The following is a 21885-nucleotide window of genomic DNA, read 5'->3' as shown; positions in this document are numbered from 1 at the left end:
GTAGTCGTGCCAGGACTGTGCCAAATCGATTCGATGTCTCCTGGAGTGGGTAAAGGGACATACTGGGACGACTGGAGCGTATCCAAACCACTTTCTGCAGCCGAGAAAGGGGTGTTGGTCTGCCAATATGTGTGAGTGTGAGCTTGATGCTGTGGTATCTGATCGTCGGCTGTAGCTGGCGATATGTTGCCAGAAGTCGGAGTCTGCCGCTCATGATCGAAATGGTCTGGTACATCAAGATCATCCACTACTGGATGGTAATTCTGATAGTCGCGTATAACCTCCTCCGTCACATCCTTTATCTTAAACCGTGCAGGCGGTCGTTCTGGCAAGCGATGCAGCGATGATGGCCCGATACCCAGCGCGTTCTCGGCCCGGAAGGTGAGGCGAGAAGCCCAGTTGCATTTTTCGTTCTTGCTGCTGCAGCGACCGCATGTGGGTTTCGTTTCGTCGCATTTGCGTCTTTTTACTTTGCAGTTGATGCAGCTGGGGGATGCGGGTTAGTGTTTTGTTGTTGTTGTAGTTTGTGTGGTGTGCGGTTGATTGTACTGACCCGTGCCGCGTTCTTGCTCTTTTGGTACCGCGTTTTACCAGGTCGGAGCCATTTGCCATTGGATGGGATTGGAAAGGGTCGCAAGTAGATGGGTGGAAAAAGCCCGGACCTGCCGGTCATGATCGGGGAGCGGATGGTCAGCTGGGTGGTTGTACGTTTTCATGATGCAGATCGGGCTATCGCTAGTGGGAGGTACGATGTGGAGACCCCACATCTTAGCTGCATTGCGCGCTGCGCGGTAGGGGACGGAGTTGCTGTCAAGTCAGTACTGACGGATCATCACGGTGAATCAAAGAAGTTATTTCACGCGGACACAGCGACTTCATCGTCTACTTAAGTACCAGCACGTACAAGAATGCGTAAAGAAGGCCACATATCTTTCTGACATCGCGGTCGGCTCATGATATGCTTGGGAAAGCATTGCAGACATTGTCTCATTCCATCCGACTCCGTCCAGCAAACCCAAATATTATTCGTGTGTTGTGATACAGTACGGGCAATAGCAGTCGCACATGCCGCGCTTCTCCGACTCATTCCAGTGCGTCCAAATCCCATGAACCAGGACAGCTAAGAAGACATACCACACAATCTTCTTCGCAAAGTTTTGCGTTTCCAGACTACAGCGCAATCGATGCGCTTTGACTCTCTCGAAAGCTTCGAAATTGTAGTCGTATTTGACAAGCGCCCAACTCGTGGCATCGTACTTCTGTACGAGCGTAAACCCATCGTCCGCCACTTCTCTTAAATATCCTTCTTCTTGCCCAGGCGTCCCCGGTGGAGTAAATAGCCTCCATGGGTCAACAGGTCTTGGGTCGGCTAGTGTATCATCTCTCATATGTGCTTGATCCTTCCATGCTTCTTGTTCGACGATCATCAGCTCTGAGTTGGATGGGATGGTTGTGCGAAGGCGGTCGGACCATTCCGGTCCGAAGTCCCTTTCGAGGGTTGACGGGGTTGGTTGCGATGAGTATTTCATGGTTGAACTGATCAAGATGAACAATGGCGGTGACTGCTGTTCCCACACTTGAGTGGGTTACATGCTCGAAGTGATTAGAATCCACTCACAACCACTATCGGTTCTGTGTGAAAAAGAATGCCGGTACTGAGCGACCATATTGATGAAAGCATTCACCCTTCAGTGGTTAGTCGCTCCACATGTTGCGCTGTGTGCAATCGCTAAATCGGATCGGGTGCGCACATCGCGACTTGTGGGAATGTTGCGTCTGAACACAACAGTGCTGCGAGCGAGTCGCTGAGGCGCATGGATATACGCTCGATGGTCGCACATCAACACCGTGGAAACGAAGGTTGTGGTGTCGCAGTTCACCCCGCGCTCGGCACACCTTCCTGACGAGCTGGTGGGGCGGACCCTTTCCGACGTCATGTTCGAGCTGGGCGCGCTCCACCAACAATCCGAACAAATGGACCTCTGTCGTCCGAACGCGTCCATAAGAAGGCCGATTCGGCATCTTGAAGTCCCAATACGCCAGATCATACGCCACAGAGTCTCATTCAATTCATCGTCGCGAAATATCCAATCAAAATGGCAGGAGACGCAGAAGACCGCGCCGCGCTCGTCAACCGACAGCTCCCAGAGATGACCTTGTCGACAGCAGACAACCCTCTCACAGCACCTAAGCCACCACCAGAGAACCTTTCCACCGCAGAGAGAGCGCAGTATAGGTTCCAGGTCAAGGGCAACGCGATCAGTACGTGAACGCCTTTAGGGTAACCTCGCCCTCTTCATCCCCATCCACACACCCCACACCAAGACCATCTTACTAACCACCATGACTATAGTCACCGGTGGCGCCGGCACCCTCGCCCTCGAAGCCGCAGCCGCCCTCCTCGAACACGGCGCCACCGGACTCGCCCTCTGGGACATGAACCCCGACCAAGCCTTCGAAAGCGTCAAGAAACTGCACTCCCAGTTCCCTCACGCACGCATCATAACCGAAGCCGTCGACGTCCGCGACGAGAACGCCATTGCTTCAGCCGTAGAAAGTAGCGTAAAAGTGCTGGGCAGCATAGACATGCTCTGCTGTTTCGCCGGCGTCGTAGGCTGCACACACGCGATTGAGATGGCGGCGGATGAGTGGCGGCGCACCCATGATATCAATCTTACGGGGTCGTTCTTGTGCGCACAGGCTGTTGCGAAGCAATTCCGTGCGCAAGGCACGGGGGGTAGTGTTACGTTTACGGCGAGTATATCTGCGCATCACACGAATTACCCTCAGCCGCAATGCGCGTATAACTCGTCCAAGACGGCGCTGTTGTCGCTGGCGAAGAGTCTGGCGGCAGAGTGGAGTAGCTATGGTATTAGGGTTAATTGTCTGAGCCCGGGGTATATGGACACGATACTGAATGATGGGGATGGATTGATTAGGGCAAGGAAGAGTTGGAATGATAGGAATCCGATGGGGAGGATGGGACATCCGTGGGAGCTTACGGGGCCGTTGGTCTTACTGTGTAGTAATGCGGGGAGGTATATTAATGGGACGGATATCATTGTTGATGGTGGGGCTATGGTGTTTTAAGAGCGGAGAGGATGTATAACAAGAAATAAAGGGTAACGCTCGTCTCAACCTGCCAGTACTGCGCTTATGTGGGCACCAAATCCGGACAGCACAACGAGTGAAGGTCAGCGGGCGCATTCCAAGGCTGGAATGGAATGTGAATGCGGTAGTGAACTTCGCGAAGCGACGCATCAGCAGGTTAGACATATCAACGTGGAAGGCGGATAAGGGTCCACCACGTACCATGGGAAGCAGGTGAAGGCACAATTCACCTCTTCCCTTCTTTACCATCGCCGCAACAAAAACAACCACCATACATCCCTAGCCTTCCCTCATTCTAATCTCTCAAAATCTTACTCTCTGCACCACTTAATCGCACATATCTCACATATCCCCCATATCCCACATACCTCACTCAACCCACACACCCCACAACACCTTCCAAAACACAATGGACAGCAACGGCCCCGGCTCCCCGCGAGCAATCGCAAACTTCATCATCACCAAACTCACCGACGCCACGATTTACGTCCAGGATCTTATCGAGGCGCGGGCTGAAGCGGAGCGCCGTCGCGTGCAGGAAGAGAACGACGCGATATCGAGGGAGGCGCGGAGGCGTGTTATGGAGTATGGGGATGCGGATGAGTCGTTGATGGGGGATCGGGAGGCGGAGGAGGGGAGGAGGAGGCCGCAGGGGTGACTGGGAATGGAGAGAGAGGGGACCGGGGATGGGATGTGGATGTGGTACCGGCATGAAATTTTGGTGAAGGGTTATTGAGTGGAGTGGAGTGATGGTCGCGAACATCTTGATGTTCAAATCGATTTATTCACGCACATCATGAGAGGCTATTGGTTTGGTACGGAATGATATCAACGATCAACATGAACCTTACATAGCTACTCACTATACCGTAGTGCGCATCATTCCCCATATCTACATCATGTCCCTTAAAGTTGTCGAAACAACTTGTCGCTTAGTTAACAACAACCTTCCAAGGTTTCTTTATACCGTCATTCAAAAAGCATGCATAATGCGCACCTATACTTGACTGCGAGACTCTCAAACTCCATCTTCAAACCCCTCCCAAAAAAACCTCACGTACAAAACCTCGCCCCCGCCCGCACCATCACAGAACGTCCCCCGGCACCTACCACAGTCCAGCACCTAACAGCACTTGTAGAGCCACACATATGGCGACACCAAAAAGGAAAGCCCCGTAAAGACCCACGATCAAGTCCATAGCAGTAATATCTCCGCCGAGTCCAAGGAGCGCTTGGTGTGATGCTGTTATAGCCATGCAGCAGTAAATAATCGCTGTAGCCTAGGAGAAGGTGAGACCGGTGCGGTTACGTGGAGGAGTAGGTGGTTGAGATATTGTTGTTGTGATGGAGCTGAAGGAGCTGAAGGAGAGATCGGTGGAAACGGGCGTGATATCGAAATCATGGCGTGTTGGCTGGGGAGCCACGTTGATGGCAGTCATGATAGGCGAGAACGAAAGCTCAGTTCGATTGATAGCTGGAGATGGGTGCTTTCGACGAGTTGGCGTCTTCGTGGACGGCGGTGGTGCGACTAATCGCTGTACTTTCGAAAAGACACGGCGATCCGGAAGTTTTGGCAAAGCCATGTCTGCATCCGATGAATCGGTGATGAGCGTATTCCTATTGCGGCGCGGAACATCCACATCGAAATAGCTGTCTTTCGGCCCATCGCTGTTCCTCATACGCTGCGAACCATCGAAGAGCGATTGAGGACGTCCAGTTACCCCCCTCGCGTTCACCCGCGCAAGAACATCCCTAACACTCGCCGGATCCACATACCCAAACTCCTCCTCTTCCTCGTTAGAAGCAACAGAAGGCGTCTTAGAAGACACATGCCCCTCACGCTCCGTGTCAAAACCCCTCCCAGCCCACTTCGACTTCCTATTCGAACTACTTCGCCACGCAAGATCCCTAGCCAGCTCTACCCTACCCTTCTCAAACTGCTCCCTTAACGCATCTTCAGCAGGCTCTATCTTACTCCCAGTAGGCGTCCGGGCTGTCGGCGAAAACCGCCCCGGCGTATCCTCCTCAACATCAAGAGTAGTTATACCACTAGGCGTACAAATCAAACCCTCAGCATTCCCCGCGCTAACCCTACTCGCCTCGATAGGCGGCTCAGGAAGGCCGGCTTCCGCCCACTCACCCGTAGGGGTACGCGAGGATCGCTTTCGTATGTTTCGTTCGTTCGAGGTTGAAGGAGGGCGGGCGCGACGTGCGATTTGTTGGATAGGAATAGGTGTACGACCGAAAAGTTGGGCGCGGTCGAGATAGCCTGAATGCGTGGAGTTTGCTTGATGTTGATGGAGGTAGGCTCGCCTGGAGTTTGAAAGGGGGTATGGCGATGGTGATGGTAAGGAAGACATGCTGACATCACCGTGTCCACGACCGCTTAGAATAGGATCATACGACCGCCGCGAGTATTCCGGTAGTGATGAACCTGAACCCGGTGACGCGTACTTGTCGACAATGCCGGTGATGTTGCGCGATGCTGAAGGCGTAGTCCGATTGTTACGGAAGCTGGTCATGTTGTAATTCCAAGGTCGAATAGAAGTACGGGGCTGGAGCCGTAGAAGTGATCGTGAAGAAGTTGAGTTGGCTGCAGTGATTGCTAAAGCTCGGAGGTACATGGTGGATTGCTCTTGTTTCGCGATCTTGAAGAGCAGAACTAAAGAGGAATGGTCTCAGAACTACGCCACTGCTCATTTGCTCATCGCCAGGTGAAGCTGGTCTTCAAACTGGTGACATGAGTGAATACATCGCGTTAGCGATTACCTGGTTGAATTCACAAAGGTTGGGGTGTAAGACCTCTAAGAGCGTACCTAGCCGCTTCATCTGGATCGGCAGCACCTTGTATTGATGTGTCTGTTCTCATTCCTCGTTGCTGTCTTACTATCATCAGTCTACCTCTTTCTTTCCATCATCTCCGCATACAGCTTTCACCACGATCAATGGCGCGTCGTGGTCAATAGCTCGCTCTATTCGCTAAGCTAAAGTATTCCTAATATTGTACATGACCAATGAAGCGAAACCCTCCAACGAGAGGGAAGAGGTCGAACGAACGCCATTCACCTCGTAAACAACGTGCTTTCATGCACATCCATCATTCCCATCCCGCTAACTACGCAGGTATGGGAGCGGGAGGTTCTGGGCCGTCACCACCATCACCCCTTGGTCTTATTGCCGTGGGGAGTGGGTTATCTGGGATTTTGATGGGCGCGTCAGGCAAGGCCTTCAGCCGGCCAGGAAGGTCCTCGCCCTTGATGACCTTCATGATCTCCTTCTTGTCCAGCGTCTCGTACTGCACAAGTGCATCGGCTAATCTGTCGAGCTCCTTGCGCTTCGATAGCAGCAGCTCCTTCGCATCCTTTCTTGCCTCATCGATCAACTTCCGCACCTCGTCGTCGATGATTCGCTTGGTCTCGGGTGCGACCATCTCGTAATTAGATTTGTAGTCGACGTTGCCAAGCTTCTCCGAGAAACCGCACTGAGTGACCATCATGTACGCTATTCTCGTTGCGTTGGAAATGTCGCTAGAAGCTCCGGTGGATACATTCTCCTCACCATATACAAGCTCTTCGGCGATCTTGCCGCCCAGAGAGACCTGCAGTTGGCGTATGTATTGTTTGCGAGTGTGGTGGCCCTCTTCTTCCGGAAGGAAAAAGGTGATACCAGCAGCGTGACCTCTGGGAAGAATAGTCGCCTTGTGCAGATCGTTGAAGCCAGGCTTGTAGAGACCGACGAGCGCATGGCCACCCTCGTGGTAGGCGGTGTGAATCTTGTCCTTGAGCGGTACGGAGCGGCTCTTCCTTTCTGCGCCCATACTGATCTTATCCTTGGCCCACTCCAAGTCGTCGAGAGAGACGAACTTTGCCTGTATTTTGGAAGCACGGATAGCTGCCGAGTTGGCGACGTTCTCCAGCTCTGCACCGGAGAATCCAGGCGTGCCACGGGCAATGGTAGAAAGGTCGATATCGGGAGAGAGGCGGATCTTCTGAGTGTGGTACTTGAGGATAGCCAGTCGGCCACCTACATCAGGAAGTTCAACCTGGACATGACGATCGAAGCGTCCGGGGCGAAGCAGGGCTTCATCGAGAGACTCGGGGTGGTTGGTGGCAGCAATGAAGATGACACCACTGCTTTGGTCGAAACCGTCGAGATCGTTGAGAAGCTGGTTGAGGGTCTGGCGGTGGTAGCTGGCGTCGCGCGACCTACGCTTTCCGCCTATGGCATCAAGTTCGTCGATGAAGACAATGGCAGGCGCCTTGCCTCGAGCAGCAGTGAAGAGTTCGCGGACACGCTTGGCTCCGACACCAACGTAGACTTCGTCGAATTCGGAACCGGACATGTAGAAGAAGGGAACGCCGGCCTCTCCTGCGCAAGCACGAGCAAGCAGAGTTTTACCAGTACCAGGGGGGCCAACGAGGAGTACACCCTTGGGGAGTCTGCCGCCGAGTTTGTTGTACTTGTCTGGGTTCTTGAGAAAGTCGACGACATCGGTGAGTTCTTCCTTGGCCTCGTCGCAACCGTGGACATCGCTGAAGCGGGTGTTCTGCTGCTCGGGGCGGACTTCGGCGTTCTCTTTACCGCCAACGCCCTTCTTGAGGACGCCGCTGGTCTCGACGAAGAGAGTGATGAGGATCAGGGAGACGTAGGCAGCCAGAGCGAAACCGCAGATCCAGCGGACCCACTTAAAGATGACATTCATCAGAGACTCTTCGACAACGACGTAGACGGGGTCGGCCTTGACGCCAGCACCGCCCCTAGTCTTGGCGACCTGAGCACCGCCAGCGTTTGCGCCGATGGCCTGGGTAATCGCCTGACGTTGGTTCGCAGTGAGCCCTGAGTGTTCGCCGCCGTCCTGTCCCGTCTTTGCCAAGGCGTTGTTGTACATCTTGTCGATTGTAGAGTTGGTGGCGAAGCGTCCTGTGTTGTACCGGTCGATGATGATCTGGTGGTAGTTGCCGCGCAGCAGAGCCGAGTAGAAGGAAGCCTGGGCGGAGGCGCTCGTAGGGCTGGCATTAGCAGCCTGTTCGAGGCGAGCGAGTTGTTCCTGAGAGGGGCCACCGAAGAGCGAGCGCTGTTGTACGAGGCTGAGTCCGAGCATGCCGGGCTTGGTCAGCTGGCGGAGGTGCGAGAGAGGGCCGGTGCGCGACATGGAAGAGAACTGGCGGGCCCTGAGGGCAGCGACGGGCGATGTCATGGCGAGGGAATTGCATAGTCCGACGTGCGGTACTGCAGAGTGTCAGTGTTGTGCCCCAACTGTGCCTCATTGCAGCTGACCTGAACATGAAGACGAAGATGCGGTAGTGAGCTGCCTGACGCCGGCAGCCGTGGGCATGCGGCCCAGGGCGTGCCACGGGGAGCGCAGGACGGTAGACATGGTGGGCGACAGTTGCGACGTGACAGAAGCGACCTTCTATATCTCAGTCAGTAGGGGTTCAATGACGCGATGTCGGAACTCGTGGCAAAACGCACCTGGGCAGCGCCGGCCGCGTGGAGGGCCATGGCGAAGAATGCGCAGCGCAGAGGCCGCAGTGACGATGTCTAGTACCAGATGAACGAAAAGGAATAGGCGCGCGTGGGCGGTGGATTGGGCGTGGCGGCGAGAGGCCACGGAAAGCTACTCGTCACGTCTATGGAAAGTGGCAGAATGGGCCAGTGCTGAGATGCATCTAAGTTCCGAGACCCTTGCATCTGTCGTGTGCTTGGCGATACAGCGGAACTCGACCTTGCGCCACCATCTGGCTCATATTCACCGCCACGACTCATCACATAGTCGTCTTGTAGGATATTATGCATTTTTGTTATCGCGTCCGTTCAAGTGCAGCATGCTACAGAAATGTCTTCTTCCGTGACGCGCCCCAGGGCTTGATGCAATTGGCCGATGACGTAGAGGAAGCAAGTGCAACCGATCAATCTCGACTGTCTGATCGACTGCGAAGTCTACATCCGGGGTCACGCATGCGACACTCGGGGTCGTTTAGTTCCATGTTGGAGAAGACATAGTCGCGGCGCACCTCGGCTGGCGGGGTAAAGAGCCTCGTAGCTTGCCGCGCTGCACGTCTAGATCATATACATTGTCTCGCGATCAATACTACAGAACCACGACAATGGCATCACCCAGATGGAAGAAGCTATATGAATACGCAGCATGTGACGTACGCTTACCCTCTCCATAGCCAGATCCGTAGCTAAACTCTTGTAGCTCGCTGATGGCCTACTGAAGCTACACGTACCAGGCGCGGGTTTCCTCGCTGATATCAGTACGATCAATTGAAGACAATGTGTCACATCAGTCATTGACCTCGTCAGGGCCGCTGCTTCATACAGCCAGCATTCCCAAGCCTGAGCTTAAAAAGGTCCTCGCGCCTGCGTCGACCTTCCTCATGATTCCGAAAGCGACCAAGTCGTTCCCGAGCCCTCCCAAGATGGCGGACAGCATTCCAGCTTCCAATCTCGCAGACTCCCGACCATATGCAGACTACACCGAGAGCGGCACCATTGTAGTCATCAGCCAGCCTCCAGGGCAGTCGTGCGCGGTCGTCGGCGGGATCATGGCGGCTCGCATGCAGCATCTCGGTGCAGAGGGTATCGTAGTCGACGGTCGCGTGCGGGACATCACTGCGCTGAACCAGACGCAGCTGCCCATCTGGTCCAAAGCGACGTCTGTCATCGGCGCGGGGGCCGAGACTAAGTTTCATGCACACAATGTACCCGTGAAGATTGGCGAGACGGTGGTCGAAGCCGGCGACATCATCATGATCGACCCGTTCGAGAATGGCGTGGTCGCGGTGCCACAGGGCAAAGTAGACGAACTGCTCGATCTACTACCGAAGCTGATCGAGGCGGACGAGAGGGTGATTGCGAATGTGGGCGGCGGAATTAGCGTGGAGGAGGCGTTCAAGAAGCATAGAAACTAGTCGTGTCTCTACTACAATATGAAAACAACATTGTTGAAGGAAGACACGGCGGACGATATCGCAAAGTGAAGAGACCACTGAGATGGCTCAGAATTACATGACGCCGCTAACCATTTCGCTGGCCCGTGCACCGCCCATTTTCGCGATCCCGGCATGACACCTCTCGCAGCTCTCGTTTCCCATCGCCCAACACCTCCGCTACCACCCGCACCCACACTCGAGGACCCCCAATTGCCCCGGAGCCACCACAATGGGTATCACCGATTTCTTCTCCGACGTCTGGGAGACCTTCTCCCACCCCTCGGCCGACGCCGAGGGCCAACCGCCCGTCCAAGGTGGCACCAGCACCCAGACGCCTGCGTCCGGCACCGACGAGGAGAGCGGCGACGAGGCCGAGGTCAACAAGCAGGATGCGAAGAAGGGCGGCGACTCGGGCGAGCAGGGACACAAGCCGAGCGGCGATGACGAGGATGAGCCTGAGGAGGAGGAAGAGGACGAGGAGGAGCCCGACCCAAAGGAGAAGCTTGAGCAGGGTGAGTTATCCCGGACTACGAATATGGCAATTCAGCGGCCTGAGACATCAATTGCGTGTCTGGGGCGCTTCGGCTTTGGTCGGACGTGTCGATAAGAAGCCCACCGTATCCGACAGGGCCCGATACCAGACACACAGCGCCACTGCAGACGGAACAGTGACTAACCATCCCATGCAGAATGCGCCGAGTCGAAGGAATGCCACGGCCCCAAGCACCACTACGACGAGTGCGCCCAACGGGTAACAGGCCAGATCGAGAACGACGGCAAGGCCAGCGAGGACTGCGTTGAAGAATGTACGTCAACAACCCACCTCCAATCACCTGTCCACAGCCTCTAACACAAATCCCAGTTTTCCACCTCGCCCACTGCGCGTCCCAATGCGCCGCCCCCAAGCTCTTCGCCCAGCTCAAGTAAACAGACCCGACCCCGCCGATCCTCGTCCTCCTACGAGCGAATACCAATACAATGTTGGTACACGACAAGTAGTAGGAACGTAGCCCTTTCGGAATGGAATGAATGCAAGCATCAAGACATGTCAAATGCGTGGATGACTGTACATATTAGAGTCGTGTTTAGAATATCACTGTACTTCTATCTCCCGATCCAAATCAAGACATTGCACAACATCATGAATGAACCAAAGTAATGTGTTGGTTATACGTTATACGCGGACATGAATCCCTTTTACAATAATAATGAAAAAGACGAACCAAGGAAACCAGTTCCCCTCCCAAGATAAACCCGAAGAGACTAGGTAAGAACACCTAGCTTATAAAGAAACCCTAGTCGTCGTCATCATCCTCATCATCCTCGTAATCATCACCAGAATCCATGTCCCCAAGGAGTCATTGCTCGTGTCCCTGCACGCCCTCACCGGACCCCTCTTCCGCGACAACAACGCTATCGCCATCGACATCCTTCTTCAGCCTGCCCTCTCTACTAGCGAGGCCCAGTCGCTTCACACCCAACAAAAGCGGCAGTGGCAACACTACCGCACAAACCACAGCCTGGAATACCAACGCCCAAAGCATATGTCCAGGTGGTCTATTTCCACCCGTCGCCTCATCCCTGCCCGCGTCCTGTACAGCGTCCAGATCCACGGGTCTTCCGTCTTTGAGCTCGTTCATGATGACGATGAAGATGCCGCCGAAGACTTGTCCTCCGACCCAGCAGATCGTAGAGGAAACCTCCGGGCTGGCCGGAAACGTAATTTCGACTAAGTATTCCAGCGCGATCGGCAGCAGCGAAAACGAACATGCGCCTAAGACTGCACCGAGCACATACGGAGCGACGATCGTCCTCGTCTCCGGCGCCCAGATCATCGCTAGATAAGCCGCTGATAGCACGGGACACAGGATCTTGATGCCGAGCAGGTAGGCGTGTGTGCGGTCTATGATGGGTGAGGTAATAGCGCAAGCTACCAGTCCGACAACGATGAGCACCGCGCCGCAGATACCCGCTTCGTCTTCGGTGTAGCCGTATGGATACAGGATCTGGTTTAGCAGCGAGGTGAAGGCGTTGAAGAAGCCGGTGTAGACGCCAAATGTGAAGAAGACTAGGTAGAAGGCGGGGGTGCGTAGCATGTGCTTCAGGGAGGTCATGATTGACGTTTTGGAGATGACAGAAGAAGCAGACGGGGGTGTTGATGGTGCTGCGGGGATGAAGAAAGACTGTGTGGTGTTAGTCATATATGTTGTGGAGGTTGACTGGAGGTATAAGAAGACGTACCGGGAGGCATGCTACGGTTGCGATGATTGAGACTATCAACACCGTAGTTGGCACATCGCCCAAGAAAGGGTTAATGAGAGACGCAAGCTATGTCTTGTTAGCCATCTTTCCTTCTCCTCTTCCCGCGTCATTACTTACCGCCGCTCCAAAAGGATTCGCCAAACTCGCCACCGCTGTCGCTCCAATCCTTCCTCCTTCAGTAAACCACATATCACTATACCGCGTCGGCGCTGCCAGAACAAACGGCTGCGCCAAACCCGTCAAGATCTGGCCCACCATGACTACGGGGAAGATATTGGTCTTGGTACCCGCATACCGGATCCAGTTGCCGATCAGCAACAAGATGGACGCGGCGATGATGGATGGTTTGGGGCCGCGGTGGAGCAGGTAAATCGTTAATGGACATGTTGCAGCGAAGGAGAAGAGGAAAGCGGTTGACAGCCAGTTGATGGATGATTCCGGGACGTGGAAGTATTGCGATGAGGTTGTTGATATGGGGGCGAATGTTAGCCACTAGGTTGTGTGTTAGCTACAGTCAAATCTCGCAGTGCCTTCCTGCTCAACAATGATGTTCATGCGATGTTGTCCCAACACCACCGATCGACAACGCAGGGACTTGCTCAAAGTTCGGAACGGAAGACCCCTTCGCAACACCCGCAGAAGCAAACAACGGAACGGGCGACGGTGTCAGGTGTCAACTTACATCCCAACTAACAACAATATTCAACAACACCAACTGGCCCAGCCCGAGCCACCGTCTCTTGTAAACCTTGTAATGCGTATGGCTATAACTCTCTTTCTTCTTTCCCAGTCCAAACCTCCTCCTCTTGCGTCTTGGCGGCTGTTGATGTGCTTCATCCACTACTCCATTCTCGGGATCGGCGGTACCATCTCTTCCAAAGTCGACTATTCTCATGTTAGAGGACCCGCTTACTTCGTCGTCTTCGGGTGGGACGTCTTCGGAAAGATGCGCGGCGTTCTTAAGCATCTCGTCGTTCGTTCGGGTATGCGATAAGTCGGCCATTTTGGGTACTGCGAACGACTTCAATCCATGCGCGGTGCGCAGCGCATAAGAGGGTGTCCGTCTTATGATGAATAAGGGCTGGGCTAATGATAACGCTGCAAGCCGCTGCGAAAGAATAGCTCGGAATGTCTGGATGCCCAACGTCCCAGATGCGCGCCTTAAGTTGATGCAGTTGTTGATGTTGTTCTTATCGCTTCCGCGTCGCAGTCGCACATGTCAAACGCAGGCGCTCTCCCAAGGTTCCTGCTGGCTGCACGGCCTATTGGCGTTGCGACGAGGCAAGGGGTACGCTTGCCGGGTGGTGCGGGACGGACTTGCCGTCTTATTAAGCTAGTCGGCCGCCACATTGGCCTGCAGGTGGGTGAACTGTATCGTGGGAACTAGCCTTGCGCATTGTTGTCGCTGGGGTACGGGAGTCGGCTGATGCGTGCGCACTGGGAAAGATACTGCTTTTGGCAGAACAGAGGTGTTAGGCGAGGCGGGGTACAATGGGATCGGCATCGCGACTGCGAGAGGGTTGATAAGATTGGGGAAGAGGAAGCTTGTGCGTGCATCTCGACGTTTACTTTTCAGGGCAGGGGACGATTAAGCAAAGGGTGAGCGCATAAGGTTCATTAGAGCCTGAAATGACTGAGATAATTGGGGGCTCAGATCTGGCTCGCTTCGCTGTTCCGTGTTGACCTGGCAGGCACGCAGGATGTAGCCGGAAGGAAGCACTCGGTAAGCTGCTCCAAGCTCCCACTTTGATGAGGCTTGAGGCAACAACCACCCACGATGGTTGTGCACGCCAACAAAGCCAAGCCAATCCCCGCCCACCTTGTTTACAAGCCTTTACCGCATGCGAGCGAGTACCTGCGTATTCTCAGCCTGCACGCTGGCAACGCGTGGGAGCCTATCCGGTGTAGCCTGCGTCCAGTCAGCTTCTACGAGAAGCCGCATTATGACGCTCTGTCATATACCTGGGGCGACCCCAACGCCACCAAGCTGATCGAAGTCGATGGCGTCGCGGTTGAAGTTACATCCAACCTCGAACAGGCGCTCCGCCATATGCGCGACCCGGAGAACGAAATTCCGCTGTGGGTAGACGCTGTTTGCATCAATCAGTTGGATACGACAGAGCGGTCGCAGCAAGTGGCCCTCATGGGCAAGATATATTCCGGATGCGCCCAAGTACGGATTTGGCTAGGCTGCGATGCCTCGCAATGCCGCCTTGGCGATGGAGCGAATGACGACTCAAAAGGAGCGGATCCATTCGAAATCGTACGGTTGCTGGCAAGTGGTCGCCATGTCTATGAATGGCAATGTTTTGATCCCCAGGCTCTCGATACAGCTGTCTACAAGCCCGATGACAATTTCAATCTGCTGTGCGAAGGCTTCCTCGCTGTCTATCGAAGCCCTTGGTGGACACGCTTGTGGACCGTACAAGAAGCCATCTTACCAAAGACAGGCACTTTGTACTTCGATACCTGGACGACATCGCTTCAGACGGTCACCGATTGCGGGTTATACTATGACCAACATGCCTGGAAGCCATGTTGCAATCCCCCCGTATCACAAATGCCTATTACAATGATCAATGCTCTAAAGGACTTCTGCACCATGACTCGGAGCCTTCATTATGATCGAGAACGCGATGGCAGCGGCAAGCTCAAGCGACATGACCTACAAACACAACATGTAGTATACGGGTTTCGGGCGTGTGAGGACCCGCGCGACAAGGTCTACGGGCTGTTGGGGGTCATTGATGACCGATTCTTCACCCCGGATTACACTTTGTCTAAAGAGGAGGTTTTTCTTCAGGCTACTTACACAATGCTTTGTCGCGAACAAGGGTTCTTGAAGAGTCTGACAGGCCCTCAATATGGCCCAGCGCCGGGCAAACTGGCGTCCTGGGTGCGGGACTTTGACGCGCCTTGCGATCGTATGGACGTCGATGTGGTTTTCGATCGGTACAAGCTATTCGATAATGGCGTGTTCAATGCTTCAGACGACTATAGATCGAGCGCTGTATTGCTAAAAGCTTCCCCGCGGTCGTCGGGTGAGGTGGTAAGACGAGTGGGACTTGGGGTCATAGGCAGGCGTGTAGGCAAAGTTACCTTCGTATCCGAAGCCGTACAGACCTTGATCTCCCCGACAGACGATGCTGACATCAGACATAAAAATGTCTTCAAGAGATGGATGTTATCCGCGCTCAACTCGAGTGCGTCTGACACGTTAGCTCAGATCAGTATGCAGAGCAATCTCTATAGACAGCCAAATTCAGTCATAGCGTTTTGGCGAACGATGCTTGGTGGATTGGACGTTCCAGTCGATAGAGAAGGCCACGCGTGGGATCTCAAATCTAGCCCTGCAAATAGTCCTGCAACCATGCCTTGGCTCGAACACTTTCTTGCATGGGTGGAAGGAAAAGAGGATACGATCAATGCCACAGTATGCCACATGATCTCCGTCACAACACATGGACGTCGTTACTTCAAGACCGGAAGCAATGGTCAGGGCCTCTGCTATCCGCACGTCCGTGTCGAGGACGAGGTATGGGTTCTAGACGGTGGAAACGTACCGTTCATTCTGCGGCCCGCGCATTTGAAACCTAAAGAAAGAGAAGCACTCAAACCCATAGATGCGGATGGAGTCCGGAGCGATGGCGACATCGACTTCAGTGGTGACTGTCAGTCGGAAAAGCCGCCTGAAGGCTATTATGAGTTCATCGGCGACTGTTATTTCGACGGATATATGCATGGGGAAGCCGTTCGAGACAGCACCATTCGTGAACAGTCTATCGTGTTGGTTTGAAAGGATTGTTGATACACTGGTTCACGAAGAAGAAAGCACGTCATAGCGGAAAGCTGATACGGTGACGGCTGGGCGTCAGGTCGCAGATATGTAAGTGGGGATGTTCTACGCAACGAAGCAGCGCCCGGTCGCATGTCGAGCTTTGACGTGTATGGAGGCGTTATCTACTGCAGCATCCAGCCTGCGACTTCCCCAGCGTCCTCACTACATCACGATCTGCGAGGGCATCAAAGATCATGATGTGTCATCATTTGTGTAGCTGTCGGCTTTAGTTGAGGAGCCTAGATCTGCTTACTACCGCTACCAATCGACACATGAAGTATCACCATGCTGTTGGTGACATCTACTCGCTATGTACCTGCACATCACAGCTCTGAGCGACGCGTTCGATAGCCTCAGCGAGTATCGAAACCATCATCATGCGCAACTGTTCAAGCAGCTGCTCGCTCATACCTGTAGCCACACTAACCACAAAGCACACAGGCGCCAGCAGCACGTCGCGCTCGACCTTCTCAGTCCAGCACAACTGACGCAACAGAGCGGCGTAGACCCCAATAAAGATTGCCGATTTCCAGAGAGTAAGAAGCAGGGTCTTGGGTCCTAGAAGAGATGCGCTGAGGAAGGCAATCGCGTACATGGCCATGACACCAAATTGAATGTCTCGTTCAAGCTGCGCATTCGAGATCTCGAACGGACCGATAGTGAGGCGCTCCGGGAAGTCGCCGATCTTTCCATCGTCCCCGACCAACCGCTTGGAGATGTTCGCTTTGGCGAGGCCGGCCGCGTCGATCTTGATGATGAGGTTCAGCGGGCCTATGTTGTTGACCGTAGCATCGGCGTCGCCTTGACGCTCCCGGTTGTGCTCGGCCAGCGCTTCGGCGATCTTGCTAGTGACATACTCGCGGATGCCCTGACTCAGCGAACTGTCGTCGTCGAAGATGTTTGACGCGAAAGACTTGCGGGGGCTGGGTTCGGCTTCATCCAAGAGCTTGGAGTAACAGTAACCGTGTTCGTCGGCGGTCTCGATGAAACGTGCGGTTTGTGGCGATATACGAGCAGTCTTGAGGAAGTCGTTTGTGCGCTTAATGCTGGTGCTCTTGTACTGCACCATACTGGGGTCTTCGACGGGGCCGCCGTGCTGGGGATATCTGGGGCTGTCTGCAAGCTTGTTAATGAGTGCGTTGACATCGTGAGTAACTTGACGTACCAGGCGATATCTGCCGCCCTGCAGAGTCCGCGAACCATGCATCTTTGACATGACTGCTGTTCGCGTCTGTTTCCAGTGTTAGCATGTATTATCGAAGCGCCCTGGGTAGACACTTACTGTCCATGGCCTCCGCGATCTTATGGGAAGAATCCAATGGCAACCCGCGTCGCTTGTCTGCATCACCAGCTGTACGTGGAGAGGTATCCTGGCTTTTGGCGACCTCAGATTCCACGGAATCACGACCTGCTTCCTCAGCATGGCGTTTTGGAGAGGCACCTTCAACTGCTGTAGAGCCGATCGTCTCACCATCGCCAACTTCGGTCCCACCAAATCCCTGTAGACTGTGCATAGACTGCTCGCTGGGTAGGAGACCGATCTGTTCGTATCCTGGGCGCACATATGGCGACGCCAACGGGCTAGAAGCGACGGGCGGAGGCGACTTCTGCAGGGTAGCGGGGCTGGACGATGCGCTCGAGCTGGACTGCTGTCTGAATAGTCCGCGGAAGCGGCTCGGCTTGCGATCGGTTTTCGGTGTCGCGTTAGCGCTGAGACGAGCCATGTCGATGTCTTTAGCGTTGACAGGCGCTTCCTTTGGTGGTGCGGATGACATCTGGGGGAAGTAGAGTGAGTGGAGGGGAACGGGTTGCAGAGTGTTATGGCCGTTGTCGCGCTTTGCTAAGCGAGAGTCGCAGTGAAGGTGAGTCCGCACGGATCCAAACGCGTCGACACTTCACTCAGTAATCTAACATTCGAGGATCTGGTATGACGTTCGGTGCTGTTATGAGTCTTTTCCTCTTCACGGAACTGCGCAAACAATCTCGTCGTGGTGTTTGATGATGCGCAACCATCTGATTGCTTCCCTTCATTCAAGCGAACGATGCCAAATTTCGGTTGTGACAGCATGCGGCTATGTCCATGAATTGATGCGCAAGGCTCGGACCTGCACGATCAAACGCATCTGAGTCTCTTACCTTTCTACTGGCTCAATTGAGGAATGACACAACTACTAGGGCGACCAATGATGAGGCGCTTTTGCAAACATTCGGTTTGGAGCGAGGGACTGACAGCAAGCTAGCAGTTCAGTATGCTAGATAGCCTGGTGCTGCGTGTATTCCAACAGGAAACCGCTGGGTTATGTGATGACCATTGCGCTGACAGGCGGTTGCAGTCGATCTTCTAACCTTCAACGACATGCCTCGCCTTCGTCTCTAAGAAGGAGGTCCAGGTACTAAGGAAACAGAGGAAGCTTGATGGCCGAAGAAGTAAGAGTGGACTGTCGACATCTTGTATGGTATCGACCGAGCGGCGGACGCGTGATCGTCGTGGAATGCGCATTCCGTACGATGACGTTATCTCCAGGAGTCTCCTGTCGATCGAGACCGTAGGCAGCTGTCGAGCAATGTTCAAAGAGGCGACCTGCTGTGAACGAAGTCAGATGAATCCACCGTCGTAATACTCTGGTTTGAGGATGGCTGAAGGCTGCTTGCTCTTTCAGAGTGTCAAAGTTATTGAGTCACCCGCCAAGGAGAGCTCGAGGGGTGGCTCCGGCGATGGCTCGTGCACCTTCTACGCGTCTTCCGCGCCGGTGCATGCAGGCGCGCCCTTGAACCGTACAACTATGGCATCGCATTCACCAGCAATTGATACCGACAATGAGTCTACGTTCGAGGCCGCTCCCCGACATGTTCATCGACGCCACGCCTGTAAGCTCTTACGAGAGGCATACCGTCGAGCATGAGCATGGAAGACAGCCCATGTCGTCGTCTTGCTACGCTCCGTCATGGGCATGGCATCGCGACGGTATAAAACGCTCTTCTTGGGATTGTTGCTTTCGCGAACTACACCCCACAATATGCGGTATCTAACGCTTGACATCGAGGCCTGCTTGGCGCCAGCACGGTACTCAGCCGCAAAACTCGAATTGCGATACTCCGCGTCTGGCCATCAATCCGGAACAATCGCGTGCCCTGGTCGCATGGAAAATGAAGTCATCCTTGCTGCTGTTCATCGCAGGCCTCAGCTCAGTAGCTCTGGCTAATGCTGGAACACCTAGCGGAGAAAGCCAAGCCCATGCCACTAGCAACACACCGAACGCCGACGAAGTCCGCATCGCTATGGACAATGCGCAAGCCGCGCAAGATCCCTTGATGATGGGTGCGATGCCACCAAGCGACAACGGCGCCTCGCCCCGCCACCGACGGGAGAAGCTACAGCTGCTGAAGAGAATGGACAAGAAGAGCGGTAAATGGGGAACGAGCCATCCGCGTTACCGGCTACTCGAAGCGCTGTGGGCATATACGAGGTACCGCGAACGCCACATGGCTGAGCTGGATCGCTGGCGGAGTATGTACAAGAGCGTCAGCAAGAAGCAGAAGAAGGTCGGTCGCACGTGCGCGTTGTGATACCGGTCGCTCACAATAAAGCAGACATTGGAGAACACCATCGCCTACACGAAGAAGCTCGATGAACTCGAAGAGCTGATCTACGTGAATGCAGCGGTCTCCAAGAGTATAGCCTTTCACGCCATGAAGTTCTACGGCATCGGCCAGGAAGAACTGGACGAGCACATGAAGCAAGCAGAGCAAGACAAGCGCCAAGCAGACAAGTTTGCGACAGCTCAAACGCTGAAGCATTACGTACGCGACTGGGCGGACGAAGGTCTGAAAGAGAGAAACGAAGCCTTCCCATGCATACTGAGCACCTTGAGCGCCATTAAAGCAGAGTCAGCCGAGAGCGCACTGCTCAAGGTACTGCTTCCGGGCTCCGGCGTCGGCCGGCTAGGCCACGATGTCGCCAATCTCGGAGGTAAGTGTGGCGCGCAAGAGCAGAAGAGCGGCGACTGACGCAGTGACAGGCTTCGAGGTCACGATCAATGAGTGGTCAATGTTCATGAACGTGGGATACCGGTACATGGAAGCGCAAAAGGATGCGCATGCGGTGACCATACACCCATTCATCGACGGAATGTCGCACCATGCTACGAAGGCCGACATGACCCGGAGTGTAACGGTGCCCAACATCGCCCCCAACCCTGGTGTTCTGCTCGTCGAGGGCGACTTCAACACCGCATTCAACGATCAACCAGGTCACTACGACATCATCGTCACCCATTTCTTCATCGACACGGCGCGCAACCTCATGGCCTATTTCGACACTATCCAGAGGCTACTGAAGCCCGGTGGTAAATGGATCAACTTCGGCCCACTCCTGTACGGCACCGGGCCTTTCGTGCAGCTGAGCTTGGAGGAGATTGTCGACGTTGTTGAAGAGATGGGCTTTGAGTTCGAGGATCTGGGCGACGAGTGCGGCGACCTGACGTTCGAGGGCAAGAAGGTTCGGAGTAAAGAGGCAGAGTACGGGTTCAACCGGAGAGCGTTGACGCGCTACGCATACCTGGCGCAGGTTTGGATAGTGAAGAAGGTGTGAGCTGTCGCGTCGCATCGCGTCGCTCGCCTTGCTGCGCACATATCTCGAGAAACAGTAGATAGTGTATACGCACTTCCGCAACAGCCTATATATATTTACAACTTGTAATCTATAGTAGATTATCTTAGATAATCTACTAACCTATATTAGTTAGGCTAAGGTAGCGTTGCTTACCGTGCGGGAATTAATAAACAATTCGTCTAAACAGCTAAGCTATCTAGTATAACTAAGTATAGCGCAGCTTACGTTAGAGACTCTAGTTATCTAGATAGAACTAGAAAACTACCTACTTTCTTATAATTTTTCTTTCTCTTACTCTAAAATTAATAATTCTTCTATATATCTATATATAATGTTTTAGATAAACTCTATTATAAATATTTATCTTATCTTTATTAGTAGTATACTAGCTCTTAGACTTTATATCTTTTGTATATTCTTTTTATTTCTTAGTTACTTAGATAGGTATAGTACTTATAAATATACTAAAGCTAGAGATAAAAGCTATTACTAGTACTCTATTAATATATAGCTATCTAAAACTATCTACTACTTTTCTAAAAAGAATAGTAATCTAGAATTCTATAATACTAAGAATAAGAAAGAATACTATTAGCGTAAGACTAAGAAGAAAGTAGACTAGCACTTTACTTTCTATAGAAAATTTTAAAAAAAGTTTTGTAATTAGTAATTAAATAAGATAGAATTAGATAAAATAAAAAAGAAAAATTATAAAGAAAGAAGAAAATTAGCTAAAGTAGTAGTAAGAGAATTAGACTTTAGAGAGCGTAATAAAGTAAAGAATACTAATAAAGTATAATCTTTAGAAACTTTATAAGTAAAGTTATAATATATATCTAATAAGTTTATAGTAATATATTCTATATATTTTTTTATATCTTATCTATTTATAAGCTAGTGTTATAATATTAAGTTATAAAATAATAGTCTAAAGTATATCTTAGTGTAGTAGTACGTATATTATTATAAAATAGCTAATATATATCTATAAGAATATAAGTAGACTAAAAAGAAAGCTAGAGCTAAAGAAATAAAACTATAAATTAAGTAGTTAATCTAAAGTTAAGAATATATATTCTAGTAGTTACTTTATATAAATAGTAAGATTATTAGAATATATTTAG

General features: G+C 52.8%; 7 protein-coding genes across 7 annotated transcripts; 4 read left to right on the top strand and 3 right to left on the bottom strand.

Moving 5' to 3' along the window:
- Positions 1–2096: 2096 nt before the first annotated feature.
- Positions 2097–3090, top strand: J4E78_006445 (uncharacterized protein; the record flags this gene model as incomplete). The annotated part of the gene is made up of 2 exons (XM_049367057.1): positions 2097–2262; positions 2354–3090. The coding sequence occupies 2 exons, from the start codon at positions 2097–2099 to the stop codon at positions 3088–3090; spliced, it is 903 nt and encodes a 300-aa protein (XP_049220804.1).
- A 3136-nt stretch (positions 3091–6226) lies between these two features.
- Positions 6227–8488, bottom strand: J4E78_006444 (uncharacterized protein; the record flags this gene model as incomplete). Its single annotated transcript, XM_049367056.1, has 2 exons — positions 6227–8340; positions 8389–8488. The coding sequence occupies 2 exons, from the start codon at positions 8486–8488 to the stop codon at positions 6227–6229; spliced, it is 2214 nt and encodes a 737-aa protein (XP_049220803.1).
- Positions 8489–9218: 730 nt separating this feature from the next.
- On the top strand, positions 9219–10976 carry J4E78_006443 (uncharacterized protein; the record flags this gene model as incomplete). The annotated part of the gene is made up of 6 exons (XM_049367055.1): positions 9219–9266; positions 9314–9371; positions 9421–9995; positions 10198–10561; positions 10739–10855; positions 10912–10976. 6 exons carry the CDS (start codon positions 9219–9221, stop codon positions 10974–10976), a joined length of 1227 nt encoding a protein of 408 aa, XP_049220802.1.
- Positions 10977–11407: 431 nt separating this feature from the next.
- On the bottom strand, positions 11408–13314 carry J4E78_006442 (uncharacterized protein; the record flags this gene model as incomplete). The annotated part of the gene is made up of 4 exons (XM_049367054.1): positions 11408–12232; positions 12291–12377; positions 12429–12803; positions 12994–13314. 4 exons carry the CDS (start codon positions 13312–13314, stop codon positions 11408–11410), a joined length of 1608 nt encoding a protein of 535 aa, XP_049220801.1.
- A 774-nt stretch (positions 13315–14088) lies between these two features.
- Positions 14089–14500, top strand: J4E78_006441 (uncharacterized protein; the record flags this gene model as incomplete). Its single annotated transcript, XM_049367053.1, has 2 exons — positions 14089–14390; positions 14443–14500. The coding sequence occupies 2 exons, from the start codon at positions 14089–14091 to the stop codon at positions 14498–14500; spliced, it is 360 nt and encodes a 119-aa protein (XP_049220800.1).
- A 1950-nt stretch (positions 14501–16450) lies between these two features.
- On the bottom strand, positions 16451–17924 carry J4E78_006440 (uncharacterized protein; the record flags this gene model as incomplete). The annotated part of the gene is made up of 3 exons (XM_049367052.1): positions 16451–17265; positions 17315–17380; positions 17432–17924. The coding sequence occupies 3 exons, from the start codon at positions 17922–17924 to the stop codon at positions 16451–16453; spliced, it is 1374 nt and encodes a 457-aa protein (XP_049220799.1).
- Positions 17925–19166: 1242 nt separating this feature from the next.
- On the top strand, positions 19167–20740 carry J4E78_006439 (uncharacterized protein; the record flags this gene model as incomplete). Its single annotated transcript, XM_049367051.1, has 4 exons — positions 19167–19171; positions 19194–19692; positions 19741–20119; positions 20169–20740. 4 exons carry the CDS (start codon positions 19167–19169, stop codon positions 20738–20740), a joined length of 1455 nt encoding a protein of 484 aa, XP_049220798.1.
- Positions 20741–21885: the final 1145 nt, after the last annotated feature.

This window comes from Alternaria triticimaculans (genome assembly GCF_023758025.1).
Source record: "Alternaria triticimaculans strain BMP 0046 chromosome Unknown scaffold_9, whole genome shotgun sequence".
Lineage (NCBI taxonomy): Eukaryota > Fungi > Ascomycota > Dothideomycetes > Pleosporales > Pleosporaceae > Alternaria > Alternaria triticimaculans.
Note: the sequence above shows the minus strand (reverse complement) of the source record. Positions and strands in the feature narration are given on the sequence as shown.